The following is a 17898-nucleotide window of genomic DNA, read 5'->3' on the forward strand; positions in this document are numbered from 1 at the left end:
TGTTTTCTGATGTTCTGGGCTGTGTCCATGAATCTCTGCAATTTCTTGCGATCACAGGCAGAGTATTCTATTCGTGATGCAGCTGGGTAAGATGCTTTCTGTGGTGCATCAATAAAATTTGCAACCATTGGGCTTAATCATTCTGTACCTGCATTAGTACAGTTTTATTAACACCATTTATTGCTCTCCATAATTTTGGAACTGCAGCTGTATTTGAAATTGGGTTACGATTGTCACACGTACCAAGATACAGTGAAAACCTCGTCTTGCAAATTGTTCTTACAGATCAGATCATTACGCGGTGCGATGAACTCGGATAAGGTAAAACAATAACAAAGCAGAATGAAATGCAAAAGCTACCAAAAATTTAGTGTAATTCTACAGTGCCATCTGGGATAAATAGGGACTGTTGACAGTGATGAACCAACCAGAAGTTGTCATATGCATCTTGCTCACCAAGACCATTCGGGGAGGAAATTTGTCCACTTTACCTGGTCTTGTTTATTAGAATTTGAATTGGTTTTCTACTGTCACATGTACCAAGATGCATCCTGTTCATACAGATCAGATCATTACACAGTGCATTGAGGTAGAACAAGGTAAAACAATAACAATTTAGAATAAAGTGTATCAGCTACAGAGAAAGTGCAGCACAGGCAGACAATAAGGCATTTTACTGTATGTTTCAATGTACGTATACTGTATGTGATTAAAAAAAAGCTAATCTTAATCTTTAATAAGGTGCATAGTCATAATGAGGTAAATTGTGAGGTCAAGAGTTCATCTTATCATACTAGAATTGCTCTTGAATCAAACCTTAGTCATTCAGACTCCACCATATTGGTATATTTGGAGTCACATGTGGCCAGTCAGGGTCAGCATGGCAGACCTTCTAGAAAACCAAATAGGTTTGAGTAATGATCTATGATTTTCTGTAATCACCGTTCCTTAGGGTCTTTACACATTCTGCATTATTAACTGAGTTTAACCTCCACAATTGCCACGTGGTACTTGAACTCAAGACTAATTTAACCGTACGACTTCCTCAAAGCCCTGCACATGATCAATATTCTGTCAAAGGCTGTTAATGAATCTGTTCTAGGCATCCTTCTACTAAGCACATTCCTGAACTTTTAAAAACTACTTTGTATCTTTTTTTTTGTGGCCATACTTGTTGAACCCTTCCTTATTCATTGGTGACAGATTTTACTAGCATCAGAAACATTTCTGCTGTTTTACTCTATCAAGACTGTGTGGGTAGCACCATAGCATAGCAGTTAGTGCAAGTGGTTTACAATACCAGAGGTCAGAGCACATTGGGAGTACCGTAAGCAGTTCTGGGCTCCTTACCTAAGAAATGATATTCTGACATCGGACAGAGTCCAGAGGAGATCCATGAGAATAATATCATGAATGACAGAGTTAACATAAGATTTGCTTCAGGGCCTGTACTCACTGGAATTTAGAAGAATAGGGGGGAGATCTCATTGAAATCTACCAAATATTGAAAGGCCTAGACAGAGTGGATGTAGAAAGAATGTTTCTTATAGTGGAGAGTCTACAACCAAACAGCACAGCCTCAGATTAGAAGGGTGTAATTTTATAACAGAGATGAGGAGGAATTCCTTAAGTCAAATTATGGTGAATCTGTGGAATTTGTTGCCACACCATAGAAGCTGAGGAGGCTAAGTCAATGTGTATATTTAAAGAATGATAGTTTCTTGAATGGTAATGGCATCAAAGGTTACTGGGAGAAGGCAGGAGAATGATGCTGAGAGGGAAAATAAATCAGCTACAATGGAATGGTGGAGTAGATTCAATGGGCTGAATGGCCTCACTCTGCTCCTTTATCTTATGGTCTTTGTGAAAGATTTTGTTCCAAATTGTGACGATTTTTGTGACTGGTTATCAAATCTATCCTCTTTATGCTCTGGCATTAACAGTCACGTACTTACAGATACTGATTGCAATGTTTCAGCAGTAAACCTGACCATCTTCCTCAGGCACAAGTTAGTCAAACATCAAGTCCCTCTACAGACACCACTTTATATACTCTCTCGAGTGAGCAGAACATAAACAAGGCTTAATGCGTAATCCTGTTTGGATGGACCTGAATTTCCTATTTCTGATTGGTTAGTTTGAATTGGCCTTGTTCTGGTTGGTCATTTTTTTTTAGCCTAAACCCTCTTTAGGAACGTGTGGTCCCAGACTCTACACTCTTAGAACCCACACTTAGGTCCCCCACATGCTCCATCTTGGTGATTCCCTTATCTTTCTCTGGTAGGTATTCTCTTCCTGCCAAGGATGTCGGCCTCATCAGACGTTAGTCTACATGAGCACGATAGAAAAGTGTTCAGCGGTCACACTTCATTCTGCTCTCAGGTCTTTTCAGGCACTCCTATGCTCTGCTATCCTGGTCTTCAATGGTGTTCCAGAGTGCTAATCAGGAATAGGCAATTCAGACCCAGACAATCAGGATCAAGCATTAAGCCCCACCCATACCCTGCTCACTGAAGAAAGTATGTATGGAGGGGTCTCTAGGGGGACTTGTCATTTGACTAACTTGCGTCTGAGGAAGGTGGTTAGGTTTACTGTTGAAATCAGTGTCTGACTGTTAAGACTGAAGGATATAATGGATAGATGAGTTGAGGTGGTCTTTATTTTCCCCATCTGGTTCTCAGCTTCAAAGATATTGAGGGGACTTTAAAGCCTTCAATAGCTACAAGGTGCTCCTACTGCCCCAACTTCCAGGAGTTGGTAAAGCTCCAGAAAGCTTTAGGATATTTTCAGAATAGTGAGCCACGACTAACATCTGGGATTGCTTATACATTACAGCTTGATTTACAGGAATGAAGCAGTAGAATTTCCATTGTTTTCTGACTCACAATATGAAGGGATGTGGAGAATGACATGACTTACTGCCACTGTTAAAAGTCCGCAATAATCCCCACTGGGGTTTCTGGGATTTGAAGCTGCTCAGACTTGAACTTCATCCTTGAGGGTTAATGACTTTAGCTCTGGGAACTGGATATCAGGGTGGATGATGGAAGATCATAAGAAGATATAGCAGCAGGATTAGGGCACTCTGCCCAGCAACTCTGTTCCATCTTTATTCACCATATACATTTACATGTATTAGGAATTTACTGTGGTGTGTTGGTGCAGCAAGAACCACAACATTCAATGTTCAAAATGAATTGTATACAATATAAAGTTAGAAGTTAATAAACACAGAATAAAATATGCATAAATACCCTAAATACCAGCATGTATTTCCAATGTAAAGAGCATTAGAGAAAGTGGTTTAAAGTGTTCACATTGCAGTGCAGATAAGGGGGGAGTGAGGTCGATAAGATATAGGAGCAGAATTAGGCCATTCAGTTTAACAAATCTGCACCACCGATCCACCATGGTTGATTTATTATTCTCATCACCATTCTTCTGCCTTCTCCTCATAAGCCTTAGCCCTTTTACCAATCAAGAAGATATCAGTCTCTGAGCTATCAATCTCTGCCGTAAATACACACAATGACTTCCCTCCACTGCTGTCTGTGGCAATGAATTTCGCACATACACCACACTCCGAAGAAATTCCTCCTTTTCTCTGGTCTAAAGGAACATCCCTTTATTCTGAGGTTGTGCTCTCTAGTCCTAGAATATCCCACTGATTAAAACATACTCTCCATATCCACGCCATCTGGGCCTGTCTGTATCCAGTAGGTTCAATGAGACTCCCCCACACCCTCCCTCCCATTCTTCTAGTTCTACATTCTCCAGTCAGTACAGACCCAGACATATCAAATGTTCTTCATGTCCTGGAACCATTCTTGTGAATCTCCACCAGACCTACTCCAGGACCAGCACATTCCTCCTCAGATATGGTGCCCAAAATTGCTCATAATATTGCAAATGCAGTCTGACTGTCTTATCAACCCGCAGCAGTACATCCTTGCTTCAAATCAAATGAATTTACAGCAAGGTTAGATGTCATTCAGCCCATGTTGTTGCAGGTAAGCCACCCTGTTGCAAAGGCCTATGTGATAAGTTCCTTGGGATAACCCTAATGTCTGCTTGTGGTTGGCACAGTAAAGATGGGCTGGATGACCTCTAAGCTTTCTGCAGATTTCCTTGATTTGAAGCAAGGATATACTGTTTAAACACCAGCTGAGGAAGCTATGAAGGAAATAGGACATAGAACATGGAGCACTAAAGCACAGTACAGGTCCTTCGGCACATAATATTATAATCTACTCTAAAATTAATCTAGCCCTTTCCTCCCACATCGCCCTCCATTTTCCTTTCATGCATGTGCCTATCTAAGAGTTTTGAAATGTCCCTAATGTATCTGCCTCTTTCACCACCTCTGGCAAGGTGATCCACACACCCACCATACTCTGTGTAAAGCACCTACCACTAACATCCCCGCATACATTCTTAATCATCTTAAAATAATGCCCCTTGTATTAGCCATTTCCACCCTGGGTAAAACAGGCACTGGCTATCCACTCTTTCAAAGCCTCTTATGGATCCAGCATCCCATTGCCATTTATGTTGATAGGGCTGTTAAGAAGGTGTATTGTGTGTTGCCCTTCATTAGTCAAGGGGACTGAGTTCAGGAGCTGTGAGGTAACATTGCAGTTCTATAATACATTGGTTAGAACACATTTGGAATATTGTGTTCTGTTCTACTTTCCCTAGAGAGTGCACAGAGTGCTCAACTTCTTTGCCGGTGGGAGTTGGGGGAGGTCGTTGCCGCGCTGCTGCTTGTGCGTGGTAGGGAGGGGGGCTGGGGGGGGCTATGGGGTTCTAATGGTTAGCTGTCATTCATTCTTTGGGGCACTCCTCTGTTTTTGTGGATGGTTGCAAAGAAAAAGAATTTCAGGGTATATATTGTATACATTTTTCTGACATTAAATGTACCTATTGAAAACTGTTGAGGAGATTTACCAGGATGCTGTCTAGATTAGAGAACATGTCTTATGAAGAAAAATTGAACAATCTAGGGCTTTCTCTTTGGTGTGAAGGGAGATGAGTGGTATCTTGATAGGGGTGTATAAGAATATATGAGGCATAGATAGATTGATAGCCCGTGCCTTTCTCCCAGAGTAATACAACAGGACGATCTTTTAAGGTGAGTTTAGGGAGTTATCAGAGGTTTTTTTTTCACACATTGAGTGGTAGGTGCTTGGAATGCACTGCCAGTGGTGGTGATAGAGGGAGATACATCAGGGACATTTAAGTGACTTTTAGATAGGCACATGGATGAAAGAAAAATGGAGGGCTGTGTTGGAGGAAAGAATTAGGTTGGTCATGAAGTAGGTTAAAAGGTTGGCAAACATGGAGGGCTGAATGGCCTGTTTTGTGCTGTGGTGTACTGTTATATGTTCTATGTTTGAATGGGGAGGGTCATTACCAGAAAATGTTTCAGCAGGCAAAGACATAAAACAAACTTATTAAAAGACATTACTAAACATCAGAGGCATACAACTCTTAACATCATCATTACTTATACTGAGAGGTTTTGGAGAGAAAGGTATTACTGGAATGGCTCTAATAGTCATCATTTATTTAGCAAGTGGTAAATGTTGTTGTTAAATTATATTTAACTTCCTAATAAGTCTGTGTGAAGGCAGAGTGAGAACTACTCTGAGTCACACACAAAATGCTGGTGGAACTCATCAATCAGGCTGTATCTATGGAGAGGAATAAATGATCAACGTTTCAGACCAAGACCCTTCATCAGGACTGGAATGGTGAAAGAGGCAGAATAAGTTGGGGGGAGGGAGGAGAGTGGAAGGAGTACAAGCTGCCAATTGATAGGTGATGAAGGGTCTCACCCTGAAACATCAACTGTATATTCCCCTTCATAGATGCAGCCTGACCTGCTGAGATCCTCCAGCATTGTGTGTGTGTGTGTGTGTGTGTGTGTGTGTGTTAGTCTGAATTTCCAACATCTGCAGAATCTCTTGTGTTTATTACTACTGTACTTTGAGCCAAGGAGTCTGTGGGTCCACAGTTCCTCACTGAGGTGAGCGTGGCTGCAGTCCTAGGGGGGTGTGCACTGGCAGAAGTTCTGTTCCATGTGAGATATTAATGCAGACCACCCCTCCCCACCTTGCTCTCTCAGCTGGATAAAAACAATTCAAGGAGGTGAAAAGTTAGGCTCTCCATCACCACTCCAAAATGAGAGGAATGGTAGGATCATTATGGCACAGCTGTCTGTTGGGATTTTGCTGAGAACATGTCGACTGCTGGGTTTCCAATACTACAACAGAGACTGTACTTTAGCAACCTTTTACCATCTTGACAGTGTAGTTGAGCATTCTGAAGTTAAAGAACACAGAAGAGTGCAGATCAGAAGTAAGCCCTTCAGCCCACTGTGTCTGTGCTGAACACTATGCCAAACTAAACTAAACCTCTTCTGCCTGTACATGGTCCATATCCCTCTAGTCCCTGCATGTTTGTGAGTCTATCTGACAGCCTGCTAAGCTCTGGTGTCATATGTGCCTCCATTACCACCTGTTCCAGCACCCACCACTCTTTGTGTAAAACAAACTTTGTCCCATCTGAGCTCAGATGCATGTCCTCTTGTACCTGACATTTCCTGCCTGGGAGAAAGACTATCTAAACTACCTACAATCCTCATAATTTTATAAACTTTTATCAGGTCTCCACTCAGCCTCTGCTGTTCCAGAGAAATCAACTCAAATTTGGCTGTCTTTTCCTTACAGCTCTTACCAAGAGGTAGGTTTTGCGCAGTGTCTTGAAGGAAGAGGTAGATTTGGAGAAGTTTAGGAAAGCCGTTCCAACATTGGAGTGTTGTGAGCAATTCTGGGCCCTTTACCTAAGAAGAGATGTACTGCCATTTGGGAGAATCCAGAAGAAGTACAAGAGAATTATTCTGGGAATGAAAGAGTTAACATATGAGGAGTGTTTGATGGCTCTGGGCCTGAACTCACTAGAATTTAGAAAAATGAGGGTGGGGGAGGGATCTCATTGAAACCTATAGAATATTGAAAGACCTAGATAGAGTGGAAGTGAAGAGGCTATTTCCTATAGCCTGAAGGGGAGTCTGAAACCAGAGTGCACAGCATCAGAACAGAAGCTTGTTCCTGTAGAACAGAGATGAGGAGAAATCTCTTTCGCCAGAGGATCATGAATCTGTGGAATTCATTGCCACAGACAGCTATGGAGGCCATTGGGTATATTTAAAGTGAAAGTTGATATTTTCTTGATTAGTAATGGCATCAAATGTTATGGGGTAAAGGCAGAAGAATGTGGTTAAGAGGGATAGTAAATCAGCCATGATGGAATGGTAGAGTAGACTTGATGAGCCAAATGGCCCAATTATGCTCCTATGTCTTATGATCTTATGGTCTTACATCTAGTTGAGGACTGTGATGCTGGTGGAGTGATTACATTTGGATGAAGTGGAGGCCTCAGAGTGCTGGGAGAAATTGAGGCTCAAGGCACTGAAGGTGCTAGTTCTAGGTCCCAAAATTCGGAAGAGTCCAGGCAAAAGCTAAACATACTAACTGAGCTCACTCTGCAAACCAGAGCTCTTCAGAATGAGGTGGTCAGAGAGGTTGGGAATTGTAGGCGTGGTATAGAATGTATTCAGGGGACCATTAGTGAATCAGTAGACACACACTCCAACTTCTTGCACGTCTCTTTCCCAGGAATTAGTTAGTTCACATCTTGCTCCAGAGATCTTTTCAACTCACAACCTCTAAATTGTCAGACTGTGGCTAATCTTGACGCAGCTGTTTGTTTTCTTGTCTCTGGTCCTGATAAGGATGAAAATAAATGGGGAAGTAATGTTCTGTGTCTACACTGACATTTGGTGAAGGGGAGTAATCTCTCTGCCTCCACCAGCTACCATCAAACTAATCAGAGGATCACACTGGTGAGCACTGGTGTGCTGACAGTTCCACGTTCCAGCCATTAATGCTCATGCCTCCTCTCATTCCATAATGTTTGCCTGAGGCATTAAAGGAATTTCCATCGATCAAAGTTTTCCTTGCAGTCCTAGTGTTTATGATTAATAGGTATTTGATGTTCTACAAGTCATTACAAACATTTATACGCTACAACTTAATTGATCAAAGACGAGGAATTTATTTTTCACGTCAAATTTATAGTTCTGAGTGATTCACGCTGGGTTAGTGGTTCTAGACCAGGGGTGTCAAACTCATTTTAGGTCATGGGCCGGATTGAGCAAAATGCAGCTTCATGCGGGCCGGATCAGTCGGACGCGTGCGAACGCAGCTTTCGTTGCCTCCGTTTTTTCAGCCTGCTCTCATGTGTCTCAGTCTCTGCTATAACTACAAAGTGTTTCACTTTACAAATTCCGTTTCTTATGAAGAAGACTGCCAAGCAAGACTGCCGAATAAACACTAAAAACCCTGAAAACTTGGTACCTGAATAAACTCAGCATTAGCCATATCATACGCCATAGGCGCTTCGATTACTGGGGCCAGCTTTAATAATAATTAGATATTATCTCGCGGGCCAAAGATAATTCCACCGCCCGCGGGCCTTGAGTTTGACATATATGTTCTAGACACTCTCTCTCTCTCTCTCTCTCTCTCTCTCTCTCTCTCTCTCTCTCTCTCTCTCTCTCTCTCTCTCTCTCTCTCTCTCTCTCTCTCTCTCTCTCTCTCTCTCTCTCTCTCTCTCCCCCCCTCCCCCCCCCCACATTCCATGCTTTAGGAGAGGATAAATGTGCAGCTCCATTGGAGCAGATTCAAATGTCCCATACTGCTTAACTGCTTTCAGAGAAGATATATTGCATTTATGGATTGATGGACTCTGAGATTAAGAAGTGTTTGGTAGGTTGGACACAGAACTGATGTTTTCACTTATTGGGGAAGCTTGAGCAAGTGATGGATAAATCCAATGCAAATTCAGGGGATAAGTTTGGTGGGAGGTTGCTGTCTAATTTGCAGAGCATATCCAGTTTATATCTGTGCACAACAAACTTCTGCAAATAGCAATGCTTGGAGGAAACCTAGTGATGCTAGTTGAGGCATAAATACTGCAGAGGAGAAGGGTCAGGTCCCCTCCACTTGATCCCGTGCACCTGTGCCTGTTGCATGGCTAAGAGGGTGGCTGGAGTCTCTGTGTAGCATCTCACTGGTAAGGTAACACTACAGACAAGGTAGGATGCCACCAATCACACACAATGCTGGAGAAACTCAGCAGATCAGGCAGCATCTTTTGAAGGGAGTAAACAGTTGACGTTTCAGAATAAGACCCTTCATCAGGACTGAAGGGTAATCTTTCACCAGTGAAAGCCACCACCTGGAGTCAGGGTTTTTGGGCTCATTGTCCAGATGGGCGATTGAGCCACTGATATCCCAAGCAGACGCGTGCAGTTGATTTCATGTTCCTGAGGTGTTGCAGTTTGGAAAGTCAATCATGATCGAACTTTAAGAGTTAGCAGGTGGAACATGTAGAGTGTTGTAGAACACAGGGATCTTGGTGTTCAGGTACATGATTCCTTAGAAGTGGAGTTACAGGTAGACAGAGTGGTGAAGAAGACTGGCCTTCATCAGTTTGGGCACTGAGTACAGGAGCTGGGACATCCTAGTGCTGTTGTACAAATTCTGATGAAGCTGCATTTGGAATATTGTGTTTAGTTTTGATGTAGGAAAGATGTTATTAAATTGGAAAGAGTGCAGAAATGATTTATATGGATGTTGCTCTAACATGAGGGTCTAGGCTATAGGGAGATGTTGGACAGTCTAGGATTTTATTGCTTGGAACGTAGGAGACTGAGAGGTGATCTTACAGAGTTGAATTAGAATAATTCCTCTTTAGGATGTACCTATCCTGCATCTCCCAATTTGATCACAGAAACTCTAGCCATTGCTGCTCTGCCATCCGTCCTGCTAGTGTCTCCTTCAAATCAACTTTGGCCAGCTCATTTCTCATGCCTCTGTAATTCTCATTACTCCACTGCAATACTGATACCTCTGACTTCACCTTCTTCCTCTCCGATTGCAGGGTAAATACTATCATATTACGATCACTGCTTCCTGAAGGGTCCTTTACTTTAACCTTCTTAATCAAATTTGGTTCATTACACAATACCCAGTCCAGAATAACTGATCCCCTTGTGAGCTCAACCACAAGCTGCTCTACAAAACTATCTTGTAAGCATTCTACAAATCCTGTCTCTTGACATACAGCACCAATCTCATTTTCCCAATCTATCTGCATCTTGAAATCCCCTATGGCCATTGTAACATTACCCTTTTGACAAACCTTTTCTATCTTCTGTTGTAATTTGTAGCCCAATTCCTGGCTACTATTTGAAGGCCTATATATAACTCACATCAGAGTCTTTTTACCTTTGCAGTTCTTAATCCCACCATAAGGATCCTACATCTTCTGATCCTATGTCAGCTTTCTCATCCTACTGATTGCAGTTCGGTCCTATCATGTACCTGTCCTTCCTGACAGTCTCACTACACACTGCCTCTTTTGGAAACCTTGTAGTCCTCTTCATAAAGACATCTCATGACACCTTGCTGTCACTGAATTAAAAACATCACTTTGATCTGATATTTTAGGTTCTTCACTTGGAAACTTACCACTTCATCATGGAAAATTCGCTCCCAAAATTCTCCACAACTTATCTCTCTGGTACTCTATCAGATCCTGTTTAGGTTTCTGTCCTGGGCTTCTGACATGCTACCACAGCAGTTAGTGTAACGCTACTACAACACCAGCGGTTATCAATTGGGATTCAATTTCTGCCGCTGTAGGGAGCTTGGATATTCTCTTTGTGATCACATGGGCTTCTGGATGCTCTGTAAAGGCATACAGGCTAGGGTTAGTGAGTCGTGGACATGCTATGTTGGCGCTGGATCAGTGGCGACACTTGTGGGCTGCCACCAGCACAATCCTCGTTGATTGGATTTGATACATTTGAGACTTTTCATTGCATATTTCGATGTTTGGATGTACATGTGACAAATAAAATTAATATAATCTGTTCAGATTCCCATTAATTCTTATTGGAGAAAATCTGAAACCGGTGCTATACAGCTACATTTTATATTCACAGAGAAAGCTAAACTGGAGTGGGGAAAGGGGGTAGATGTGAATTGGACTGCACTGCATAGTGAGGTGACAAGATGTAACTTTAGAGGTTCCAGGAGAATGTTTGGCAGGCTTGGGACTAGAATCTTGTACATGGTCCCTGAATATAATTGAGCATTATACTGTTCTCTTTTCTGGTGTTACATTCTGTTGAAGCCAATGTCATTCCAGGACTGAAAGAGTTACTGTATGAGGAACATCTGGCAGCTCTTGGGCTGTATCCCCTGGAGTTCAGGAGAATGAGGGGGAATCTCATAGAAACATTCCGAATGTTAAAAGGCCTGAACAGATTAGATATGGAAAAGTTATTTGCCATGGTAGGGGAGTCTAGGACAAGAGAGCACGACATCCATTTAGAACAGAGATGTGGAGAAATTAGTTTAGTCAGAGGGTGGTAAATCTGTGGAATTTGTTACCATGAGTGGCTGTGGAGGCCATGTCATTGGGTGCCTTTAAGGCAGAGATAGATAAGTTCTTGATTAGCCAGGGCATCAAAAGGTATGGAGAGAAGGCAGGGGAGTGGGAATGGCTGGAAGAATATGATCAGCCCATGATTGAATGGCGGAGCAAACTCAATGGGCTGAATGGCCTACTTCTGCTCCTCTATCTTACAGTCTTATTTAACACTAGCAACCATGTTATTTCATTTGAACATATTCAATACATTAAATCATTTATTAATGTATTTAGATTGTAAGACCATAAAATATAGGAACAGAATTAGGCCATTCGGCCCATCAAGTCTGTTTCACCATTTCATCTTGGCTGATCCATTTCCCTTTCTTCTCCCCATATTCCTTCATGCCCTGACTAATTGAGAATCTATCAACCTCTGTCCTAAATATACCCACAGAATTGGCCTCCACAGCGAACTTGGGCAATATCTGGTTGTGGGAAAAATATTTGTTAAACACAGATTCAAATAATTAACGATATATTGGACATAATGGGGCCAACATTGCCAACCGTGGGCTGTGTTATTTATTTATTTATTTATGATATTATTTATTAATACATATAGGTATCACTGGCAATACCAATAATTATTGTCCATTCCTAACTTCCCTTTGGTGGTGGTGATGAGCTGCCTTCTTGAACCTCTGCAGTCCAACTGGCAATGGTGCTATTGGGAACAAGTTCCAGGATTTAGATTTGGTGGTGATGATGAAACAGTGATATGTTTCCAAGGAAGGATGGTGTATAACTTGGGAGGGAGTAATTAGCAGGAGAGTAATGTTCAATCAATATCTTGGAAACTTCATTTAGTATTCCCCGGAGATTGTAGTTAAAAAAAAAGACAGATACTTTTCATGGAATTCTTGATAGAGCAATAGACCTCCCTTGAGAAACCTTTGGAACAATTCCATGAAAGGTATCTGCCTGTAAGAAAGCTGATGGTCTAAATTAACTCTGCTTTGAGGGGATGAATACATTTGGAAAATCAGCAGATCTTTCCAGGCCAGGTAGTCCTGACTGATAACATGAGATGTTACTGTTAGCCATGGGCTACTGCGAGAGGTTTGACATCACCATCCCTACTGATGAGACTGTCTTGCTATTGAGTGATGGGCGGTGTTTGGTTGAACGATAGACAAAAGAATCTCCCAGTGCTGATCACCCGTCTCTTTTTATCTCACAGAGTCAGGACAATCTGAAAGCTCGAACCAGCAAGGAGACGCAGATGTCAAACCACCACCCAATGGTAAAGATCATCGATTACATGCTGCTCAGAATGAGGCACTAGGAGTCAGGCAGATCTTCCTGTATCTGGGTCCCTCAGATACACCTATCTCAAAGCTTGGTAGAAAGCCACTTACCAATACTCATGTCAGCAGGCATCTTAGAATACAACTGAGTCCTTGTAGTCTTGTGGACGATAGAATTTAAAATCTAGAGGTCAATTTGTCTTTTGAACAATTATGCTAATCATAGAGTGATAGAGTCATTGAGCACAACATCACAGAAATATGTCCTTCATTCCATCTAACCTTCCTTCCATATCTCTCCCACCCATATAATTACTCAAATTTCTCTTAAATGTTGAAATCAAACCACTTCCAGCTTCTTCCACACTTGCACCATTTTCTGAGTGAAGGCATTCCCCCTCAGGCTCTCCTTAAATATTTCACCTTTCACTCTTAACCTATGTCCTCTAGTTCTAGTCTCACTGAGCCTTAGTGGAAAAAGCTTGCTTGCATTTTATATCCCACTATAAGATTTTTGTATATTTTGTATACCTCTATAAGATCTCCCTAACAAGTCCCAGCAACATTCTTGTTAATGTTCTCTGTATTCTTTGAATCTTATTGTTTTTCCTGTAGGTAGGTGACCAGAAATACACACAATATCCCAAATTAGGCCTCACCAATGTGTTATAGAACACATCACAACATCCCAACTCCTGATAATGGGACTTGGTAATATCCAGCTGTTAGAACGTGTACAGTGGTTGGGAGAGGAGATATGTTTGGGTGGTGAGATGAGTGGGAGGGGCTAGTTGTGGGATTAACAAAGGGCTGTTCACTCACCAAAACCAGCTTCTGTGACTTAGATCTGTGGCTTAGTTGCTCCAAGATACTCTTTAAAGGAAAATATCATTGAATTCATAACAGAATCAGGTTTATTATCACTGTCTTATATGACATGAAGTTTGTTTTGCAGCAGCAGTATAGTGCAAAGATATAAAATTACTATAAATTGCAAACAATAAATAGTGCAATAATGAGGTAGTCTTCATGGACCATTCAGAAATCTGATGGCAGAAGGAACAAAGCTGCTCTTAAAACATTGAGTGTGTGTCCTCAGGCTCCTCTACCTGGTCCCCAATGAAAGTAACAAGAAGAGGGCATGTTCTAGATGCTGAGGGGCCCTTAGTGATGGATGCTGCCTTCTTGAGGTGCCGTCTCTTGAAGATGTCCTCAGCAGTGGGGAGGGTGCCCATGATCGAGCTGGCTGAGTATACTGCCCTCTGCCATTTCTCGTGCAGTGGAGTCTCCAAACCAGGCAGAGATGAAACCAGTCAGGATGCTCTCTATGCTACATCTGTAGTAATTTTCATGAGTCTTTTGGTGACAACCATTTTGTAGTCTCATGTCATTACAATGTACTTCATGGCCAATGTAGCATTGTTACTATTGTGGGATGGGGAAAGGTGGTACTCAGAGCAGGTTCCCACCAGGCAGGGACATGGGAATGGTCAGGTAACTTCATCCGAGAATGCGAACAGAGAACCAACTATCATTGGCAGACACTACCCCGCTCTTTTGACAAATTATATCGGAAAGATGTGGTTAAACCAGAAACAATGCAACAAGGATGTTGCTGGGGCTAGGGAGACTGAATTAGAGAGAGAGGTTGTCCAGGTAAAATATAGATCAGTTGCAGATATGGATGGAAAAATGGCAGATAGAATTTAATCCTGCCATATATGAACTGTTGCAATTTGGGTGATCAAATGTAAAGAGGCAGTACACTGTTAATGGCAAGAGTGCAGATAAGCAGAGGGAGCTTGTTAATCAATCCTTGAAAGTGGCTACACAGGTTGATAGGGTGGTAAAGAAGGCATATGGCATGTTCGTCTTTATTAAGTAAGGAACTGAATTCAAAAATCAGGAAGTTCTGTTGCAGTTTTATCAAAATCTAGTTAGGTGGCATATGGAGTACGGCATTCATTCTAGTCATAACATTATAGGAAGGATGTGGAAGCCTTGGAGAGGGTGCAGTAAAGGTTTGCCAGGATGCCACCTGGATTAGAGGACACATGCCAAATGGAGAAGCTGGACAAACTTGGTTTGTTTCTCTGGAGTTCCGGAGGTTGAGGGGAAGTCTGACAAAGGCTTATAAGATAATGAGAGGCATAGAAAGAGAAGACAGCAAGTAACTTTTCCCTAGGATGAAACTTTCGAAAACTAGAGGGAATGCCTTTCAGGTAAGTTCAAAAGAGATGTACAGGGCAAAGTATTTTTGCACAGAGCGGTGGGTGCCTGGAATGTGCTGCCAGGTGGTGGGAGAGGCAAGCATAATAGAAGGCATTCAAGGTGCTTTTAGACATATGAGTGGAAAATAGAAGGGATTAGATTAGTAGATGTGATATTGAGGTTTGATTTCTGCTGCTCTCTGTAAAGTTTGTACGTTCTCACCGTGAATGCATGGGTTTCCTCTGGGTGCTCTGGTTTCCTCCCACAGTCCAAATACAGATGGATAGGCTTTGGTAAGTTGTGGTAATGCTATATAGGCACTGGTACATGCCCACACATACAGGCTGCCCAGCACAATCTTCGCTGATTTGATTTGACACAGAATGACACATTTCACTGTATGTTTTGATGTACATGTGATAAATAAAGATAATCTTTTAATTTCAAACAACAGAAATTCTGCAGATGCTGGAAATCCAAGCAACACAAACAAAATTCTGGAGGAACTCAGCAGCATCTATGGTAGTGGTCACCAACCTTTTGAAGCCCAAGATCCCCTACCTTGGCCTTAGTGAAAGGCAAGATCGACCCCCAGATCAATTAGTTACACGCATGCGCACTGGGGCAGAAAAGACCGGAAGTAAAACCCCGCAACCTGGAAGTAGAAATAATGTATAAACACCAGGGGTACCCACCCTTTTTTGCACCACGGACCGGTTTAATATTGACAATATTCTTGCAGACCGGCCAATGGGGTGAGGGGTATTAAACACGACCAGAATACAGCGACACTCGAAGCAGGTTCCTTATGTCCAGTCTATTCCGCAATCTAGTTTCCACGGCTCTCAACACTTAGCTTCTGTCCCGCTTGCTCACGTTTTTTCCACTGAAAAAACTCAATGGGTTTGTCTTTAAGTGCAGGGTGCTTGGACTCAGGGTACCGAAGCAGTTTTGAGGGCTTCATTGCCTCATTAGACAACCTCCGGGCCCGAACTCTAGCCTCCCGCCCGCCCGGTGCCAGACACCTTGGCCAGGTATGGCTGGTCGCGGGTGGAGTGAGAGAACAAGGTAAGGGCTGGAGGTCCCCGTGCTGGGGCCACGGCGGTCGCAGTCCAGAGAAAGCGATTGACCGAGCGAGGAGTGCGACAAGACGCATGCCCACACCCCTTGTAGGACCTATCGGCCAAGGGATGACTTTCAGTAGATCGCAGCGCAGTAGCTGCTCTGTTACTTATGAAACCCTGAGCCCGAATTAGGTCGTCTGCGAATATTTTAGCACCGGGTTCCCCACGAACATTCAGTGTGCTAAACAGGTTTAGAGGCAGCACCCATCTGTCTGCGCTCCAGGCCAGTAGCAATGGCGCTTCCTGCTGGCCGCGCGAGGCCAACCAGTGATCCCTGGCGCGAGGGTATCACTGCGTTTAGGTGACTGATGACCTCGCATGGGTTCAAGTTCAACAGTAGGCCTGACAGGGAATGAGGAAAGGTGCAGCTGACTCATATCATTTCCTTGCGTCCTGGTGGTTGGGGCCCACTGAATTACACTGTGTAGTGCGGGGGAGCTACACGCATGCTCACTGGGCAGAAAGAACAGAACTAAAACCCCGCAACCCGGAAACAATCTCTCAACAGTACTTGTGTATTTATTTTTCTTTTTTTGGGGGGGATCTACTGGAAAAGTCTCAAAGATCGACCCGTCGATCGCAATCAATGGTTGGCGACCACTAATCTATGGAAAAGAGTCTAGTCGATGTTTTGGGCTGCAACACTTCAAGGTCCTGATGAAGAGTTTTGCCGAAGTGTTGATTGTACTCTTTTCCGCAGCTGCTGTCTGGCCTGCTGAGTTCCTCCAGCATTTTGTGTGTGTTTGACACAACACCGTAAGCTGAAGTGTCTACTCATCAGCCGAAATGTTCTACGTTCTATGAATCCCTCTGCAAACAGAAAGTTACTTCAGATACCTGGTTCAGGGCAGGTCTGGTTATTGCCAGATGTGAAGTTAAATGGGTTGGGAAGATCCTGGTGGCAGCATTCACACTGACAGATGTCCTGGAGCCTTTGAAATGGAGTTGCCCAGTTTAGCAGGTGTTCTCAGTGTACTTTCTGAATGCCAGTGCCCTGATACATCTCTCATCAATCGCTTGATGCTCTCACTGCCTGGTTTCACTTCCAGTAACCAGAAAGGCAAGTAAACAATTCATTCCTTAAGTGGGTACCCACCTGTTGATCCAAACTCCATTAACTAATGAAGGAAAATTGTAAGACCATGAAGGAGTGGACTTGCTGGGCCGAATGGGCTAATAATGCTCCTGTGCGTAATGGAAAGCTGGCACCATGGTGGTCTTAGAATGAGGAAAGACCTGCCTCACCACAGCAGGTGAATCGTCTACATTTCAGGTGAATTCCCAAAGTGGAATCTTAATTCTCCAGGAAGCTAGGCTCCAACTAACAGGAATGTTTCCCCAAAACCTGGAATCTGATGGTGATGCACAACTCACTTTGTCAAATTCCTTGTAACAGTTTCTCCTTTTCATCTGTTTATCCTCTTTGTCGGTAACCTTGAAAACATATTAAATGGAACAAGGGATTTGAACTACCTCTGAGCTCCCGTTCACAATATCCACTGTGCCTATCATGGGAAAGGAACACTTCTCAAATCAGGCTCCCTGATCTCGACACTTTCTCTTTGGATTCCAGGGCGTAAGCACTAATCGAAGCTCTGCAAATCTCATGCTGACAATTGTCCTCGCTGGAGTTTAAAATAACAAAGGGGGATCTCATTGAGACTGTCTGAATATTGAAAGACCTAAATATGGAGAGGATGTTTCCAATAGTGGGGGAGTCTAACACCAGATTGCACAGCCTCAGAATA

General features: G+C 42.9%; 1 protein-coding gene across 11 annotated transcripts in view; it reads left to right on the top strand.

Moving 5' to 3' along the window:
* nfixb (nuclear factor I/Xb) overlaps nt 1-17898 on the top strand; it is a 413008-nt gene that overhangs the window by 282936 nt on the left and 112174 nt on the right. For 10 of the 11 annotated variants that reach the window (XM_073068979.1, XM_073068984.1, XM_073068982.1 and 7 more), the window contains one exon: nt 12749-12811. The exons of the other annotated variant lie outside the window; for it this stretch is intronic. In XM_073068979.1, the coding sequence (XP_072925080.1) occupies nt 12749-12811 (63 nt within the window). The remainder of the gene's footprint in view (nt 1-12748; nt 12812-17898) is intronic. 11 annotated transcript variants of the gene reach the window in all.

Source organism: Hemitrygon akajei, chromosome 16, assembly GCF_048418815.1.
Source record: "Hemitrygon akajei chromosome 16, sHemAka1.3, whole genome shotgun sequence".
NCBI classification, from domain to species: Eukaryota; Metazoa; Chordata; class Chondrichthyes; order Myliobatiformes; family Dasyatidae; genus Hemitrygon; species Hemitrygon akajei.